General features: G+C 39.7%; 1 protein-coding gene across 1 annotated transcript in view; it reads right to left on the minus strand.

Moving 5' to 3' along the window:
* The window catches only part of abtb3b (ankyrin repeat and BTB domain containing 3b), a 57305-nt gene that overhangs the window by 10379 nt on the left and 40521 nt on the right, over window positions 1–6405 (minus strand). The window contains exon 3 of the mRNA XM_085913558.1: window positions 2987–3191. Coding sequence (XP_085769684.1) covers window positions 2987–3191 — 205 coding nt within the window. The remainder of the gene's footprint in view (window positions 1–2986; window positions 3192–6405) is intronic.

Consider the following 6405-nt stretch of genomic DNA (forward strand, 5'->3'; position numbering starts at 1 on the left):
TGCATCTGCAGGTCTGATGCAATCACTCCTTCTTGAATCTCTTGAGGACATTTAAAGGACTTATTTTAATTAGAAAAGAAAAAAGTTCTTCCTTGAGTCCTTGGGAATACATCTGGTCAGCCACTGCAGGAGGAGTTTGAGGAGGAAGAAGGATATAATAAATCTCAGTGTGCAGATGTGCATGAGTACTGTGAATCACCAGTGGATTCTACAGTATGCTGAGGTCAGAGGGGTGCATATTGTGTGCAGGGGTGTAAATTGTACCACTGAGAGCGAGTTCCCTTGCACTGGTGTTAAGTTATTATCCTTGTGATCATCAAGCATACAATATTCTAACAAGACCCAAGACGGGAAGGAGGAGTTGAACAGATGAATCGATATCAGTCACTATGAGGGCGATTTCATAGAACCTTTTGATGGCTTGTGGTTTTAAATCTGTGTATGTGACAACTAAACATCCACAGACTGAATGAGACAACTCACTCGGCGTAAACTGGATTTAACAGAGCTCAACTCACAGTTAACTTGGTAAAAGAGATACTTAAATTCGGTCTCTCTCTCTGTCTCTCTCTCTCTCTCTCTCTCTCTCTCTCTCTCTCTCTCTCTCTCTCTCTCTCTCTCTCTCTCTCTCTCTCTCTCTCTCTCTCTCTCTCTCTCTCTCTCTCTCTCTCTCTCTCTCTCTCTCTATCTATTTGTTATTTTGATTTTTTTTTATTAATTAATAAAACACGAACTTTGATATATTTCCCCCTTTACCTGACTATATAGCCAGGCCAAAATCACAAATCAATAATAATGGTCAGTCAAGAGCTGTGGGGTGTTCTTATTGTTCAATCTAAAGCGTTGAAAACGGCTTGCTCTCGTTGATAATGGTTGGACAAATGTGATGTTTTGGGGGTCTCTGGTAAACTAATGACTTGCATTTCACCTGACGACGGCGATATGGGCATTTAGAATTGCGCAAACGTAAGACATGTGCTCTAACAATTATGGAGCATTGTGTTGCTGCTATGGTTCTCCTAATAACAGGAGCCGGGACCAAACAGCAATGTCGTGGAGCGTTTTGTTCAACACGGTGATGGAAATCAAGCAGACTGCGTTCATGTAAAATATTCAAATCCAAAACACATTGATCTTATCGTTTTCATCATGGGTGTCCAAATCTTTTACAAAGAAGGCGAGATTTGGTGGGTTGAAATGTGTGAGGAAAGAACATTGAGCTTCCTTTATCTTCAATTTTTCCGCGTCCGTTGTCGTAATTTGCATGTTTGGTCTAGTAATGTTTCTTGAGATTGAATTGCTTGAAAAACGTCACAGCAAAGTAGGCACACAAAGTTGTTTTGTATTTCAGTGGGGAAAAAAAAGACGCCAGTTTCCCCTCGTCTTGGAAGCAACGTCCCTCTCTGTCAACTTTCCTCACCATTTTTAGAAATGGGCGGGAATGGGCCATTTCATTTTTGGTAAAAAAAAACAAATATAATCAGACAGTTTTGTTTTCACGATTGTTCGTGATGGCATCGAATGTCCCCAGAGTGAACAAGATTGTGCTGTAATGCAGTGATCTCAAAATCATTTGTGGCCTAAGGGATGATATTTTCTGACCATGTAGTTGACTCAAAGTTTAGAGTTAGTGTGGCCTCCAACTTCTTTTTTTTTTTCCCCGTGTTATCGCCTAGCTGGGCATTTTGTTTGTGTGTTTTTAATAACTTAAGGGCTACCATAGCTCAGGCTCATGACAGCTTTCAGTAAAACATCATTCTTAAGAGACACCAAATGGAAGGAAAAGATATCTTGTCACTCAGTCCAAGTCATATCTTTTACAAAAGCGGCCTTGAAGAAAAAGGTTCGCAACGAGAACAGACAATTTCAAGAAGATTGGAAGACAGAATGTTTTGTTGATCACTATATGCACAGAGAAAGTTGTGGTGGTCACTGCGCAAGATATTAGATGTCATTACTCAACAAAAACTACCGAGACGTATGAAAAGTACTGGCAGATGAGTGAGATAACCGGGTCATTAATCTTGTTCATATTCAGAATGACTATTCATGTTCTGAACTCTTATGAATAAAGATAGAGAAGACCAGAGGAATTGTACTTTATTTAAATAATAGTAGCACCCCATTTCACAACACATATTGGTGGAATATTAAATATGGCCTGACTGTCCAGCGACCAACCACATAAATTGAGTTGTGCTGCAATATCTTAATTTGACGATCTATTATGACATTACAACCGATCGCGTATTTTGCCTGAAAATGAAAATGAATTGCTGATCTGATCGAGCCAATCAGCTCTGTCGACATAACTAAAATGTTTGAAAAATCTTTATGGTCATGGAATGTCAAATGTACTTTTTGCAAAGGCAAACTATAAACTAAAATGCTATTACAGTGGGTGCCCACTTTTTAATCGCATTTTATCTATTTATTTTTGTTCGTTTGGGTTTCTTTGTATGGGTTTTTAGAGTTAACAAACAGACAATTCCTGACTTCTAAAAGGTCTGAAAATTACACTAACACAATTCAGTTTGCCCTTCCATGTCATATTGCATTATATGTTCGCATTAAGCTGTGTCCGTGTTTAATTCAGTTTTGTTTCATAGTTAACATCAACTGGGAGTGACAAACACCTAGAAGCGAGCATTCTTTGGAACGGTGCAATGATGAAGGAATGGGCTTTAAAATTTGGAAATGGAAGAGGCAAATTTCTATATATGGTCATTCTATGTTGCAGACTTTTCCTTGTTGAGGGTGGGTCTGAAACATATCCCCCTCCCTGGATAAACTGGTGTTGACTGTTACTTTAACGCACTCTCTTGAGTGGTGATTCTGCACGATCACTGATTAAAAACAGAAAAAATCCTACATCCTGAATAGACCTTAACTAACTTGATAGTCAAAGGATCCCGTTTGTTTTGATTCACCATTGAGGATTGCTCATCTTCTTAATTTGACTGTTTTGTACGTGCATGCATCTTACCTCTCAGTTTGCAAGGAAACTTTTGATGGCTCAATATTGGGGTTCTCCCACTCCATCTGGGGGCAGTGCATGAAGTAACACAACGTGTAGATGGCCTCGGGGGCCCAGTGTATCACTGCGCTCTTCTGGTGGATGGGTGTCCCATTGTTGTGGTTTTTGGTGTACAATGGCTGTAGGTAGTGCATAGCTCGTGACACCACATCACCTACACACCATCGAAGGGGAATAACAGATATAGGACACACACCATTACAATAGGGTTTAGGTCATTATCATTACCATCTTTGCTTGGAAATAAATTAATTTATATTCTCCAGTATGGAATTATGAAAGGCAATAAAAAAAACTATTCTACACAACAATGCTAGCATTCAGATGCGCAAAAAATTGTATGAAACACTGAGGATTGCCACGAGGAATTCTATTCTATTCTGTGTTAGTCAGCAAGCACTTTCCCAGGTAAGAATAATGGAAAATAGACATAGCCTACTGTTGACTGAAAGCTGTTGTCATTGCTTTACTCTTATCATTTTGATGTATTTCCATTTTACTGCAAAACATAATAGAGCACTCTTGTTTGCATGTCTACACATATTCATTTCCTTGTAGCTATGCACTGTGTGCATGTTTTGTATCGTGGAATTACAAATAGTCGATCATGTTAACAAAGCCTTTGTTTGGTTCTTAAATTGTGCAATTAGGTTCCTCTCAAGTGTCCATTTAGCATGAACAAATTGAGAGAAGAAATTGCCTGAATTAAGGAGAGAAATTTGCCAAAGAAACCGTTTATTTCCTTCAAGAGCATGATGGACGTCTATTGGACATCATGTTGTGATTTGAGAAACTGGAAATGAGTTGAGCGCAGGCCTCTCCATAGTCAACCAACACACTTAAAAATGGAACAATTGAATGTTTTCATGAGACTTTTGAAACATTTCAGGCCTAATGTAGTATGTACAAAAATCTCTCTGTCTTTCCGTCTCTCTCTCTCAAGTTCAAAACAAAATCTGCAGTTCTATTTCCTTCAATAGGCTATTATTCTATTATTAGTTTTTTGGTGGTATTAAAAGTAAACACCAGTCTCAGAGCAGAGGCTCACATAACAAGAGCACAGACAGTAAAGCTCTAACCTGCAAACTTTGCCTTGTACGGTTGATGGAAATCAACCCACTTGAAACTAATAGAAAACTATATGCATGTCATATTCACTACATTCAATAACACACATCTTTACAAAGAAACATTGTGAGGACCAGAGTGTCACAATTTAGTTTGGCATGAATGAGTGTCCCCCCACAGTGTTAATAACAGCTATAGGTATAATAGCATGGTTTCATTTAAATATGCTAAGACAGCCTTTTGGCATAAATGAAAATGAAAATTTACAAAGAGACACGTTGAAAGTAATGCTCCACAACTCTATTTTTCCTACCCTATCTTGCATCTTTTTAAAGAGAGATTGTGGCAATGTTGGTTATCTTTTACTTATTTATGTATTGTGTTTACAAAACCCAAAGTTATTTCTGGACCCCCAACCACCCCCAGAGAACATGACATTACCTCTGGACAGTGCTCTGCTATCATCCACCAGCCGCTGACTTGTGTTTACCTTATATGATGAGTCCTTGCTCAACCTCATCAGTATAGAATGGACACAAGACCCCAGTGGTCTCCCCACCAAATATTTACCGTAACAATGACGCTTTGCACCATGCAAAGAAATGCTTCCTTTTGGCAAGTCGATGCCATGATCAAATCAGTGGTTCTTAACCTGGGTTCGATCGGTGAGTCGGTCTCAGGGATTCGACAGTGCCTCCACCGGGGAGGTCTGAACAAACCTGATTTATCGTGTAAATTCTGATTTGCCAGTATGTAATTTGTTCATGCATTGTGTTGGTATTGTTCCTTGAACAAGGTGATGTTCATTCACAGCTCATTTTGGGCACTAGTAAAAAACATCAATGTCTTGAATAAAAAAAAAAAAAAATCTTTCACTAACAAGGAGTTTGGTGAATGCGCATATGAAACTGCTGGGGTTCGGTACCTCCAACAAGGTTAAGAACCACTGAATCAAATCATTGTTCTTTCTACAGTAATTTGTCTCAAGTACTACTTTGTTGTACATTATAGTAAATAAGAGGTTACTAATTGTGAGGATTTGCACTTGAACTCACATTTCTGACATGGTTGGAATGACTTTGGCAAGCAGAACTGATTCAGAATGCGTTGGGCTGATCCAGTTGACATGGCAGAACAATTTTTGCTCTAGGTGCAAGTCTAGTGCAGAGTGCAATCTAACTGTGCATGGTTGGAGTTTTCTTTTTTTGGTATTTTGCTAGAAATAAAGTAGAATTGGGCATAAGATGGCGTTTGCACCTTTGTGCGGGATAGGATGGAAGAAGATTTTTCCCAGCCAAACCGCGTCGTGTCCCTCATTTGCATCAAAATCAGGGCAGTAGAAGGGCAAATCCGAGTTCACTGTGCCTGACATTTTGGAAACAAAAACATCACTCAATTTGATCTCACTCAAACCAGGGCAACCACATCGTCTCACTGCCTTGTAACCCAAATACCCCAAATTGAGGCTGGCATGATTGGCATCTGTTAAACATTCACAGCAAGATGCCCTTCTTTAATGTACAGATTAATCTGTTATTGATCAGCCGATAAACGCACAACTGATACAATTACATCGACCAGGGGAATTGGAGGGTAAATTGTTGATGAGGATTATAATTCATTTAATTAATGATTCAATTAATGATTAGGGATACACGCTATTATATTTACGAATAAACTAACCTATATGACTAACACGGTGTGGCATTGGTTAGCACGTCTGTCTCACAATTCAGAGCTGCAGGGTTCCAGGGTTCAATTCTGGTTCCGGCCTTACTGTGTGGAGTTTCCTCCGGGTGCTCCCACTTCCAAAAATATGCATGGCACGCTAATAGACCACTCCAAGTTGTCTGCCTAAAGACTGATGGAATGGGCTCCAGCACGCCCATGACTCTTGTGAGGATAAAGCAGTTCGGAAAATGAATGGATGGATGGATGGATGGATGGATGGATGGATTCTTAGCTCATATGACGTCTTCCACCACTCACTCCCACGCAGTGCCGTTTTGTCTGTCTGTGCCTAAATACAATACACCAAAATTGCGTTCGCCCACCTGGATCTGGAAGTTTCTTTTTCGAATTTACAGTGAGGCGTGGCATGTCATGCATATTCGCAATCACGCCAAACTAAACCATTGTCCCTGCACGAACGAATTACGCTTTTATGCCAGGGACAGGCTATTTTCTCTCATCAAATTATCAGATGTGTTGGGGGAGTGGCACGGCCCCAAACACACTTGACTAACAATTATGCATGCACAAAAATAAAGTTACACCTATTTCTACGCCAAGCGCACAGC

Source organism: Syngnathus leptorhynchus, chromosome 6 (assembly GCF_054491065.1).
Source record: "Syngnathus leptorhynchus isolate UIUO chromosome 6, UIUO_Slep, whole genome shotgun sequence".
Taxonomy (NCBI): domain Eukaryota; kingdom Metazoa; phylum Chordata; class Actinopteri; order Syngnathiformes; family Syngnathidae; genus Syngnathus; species Syngnathus leptorhynchus.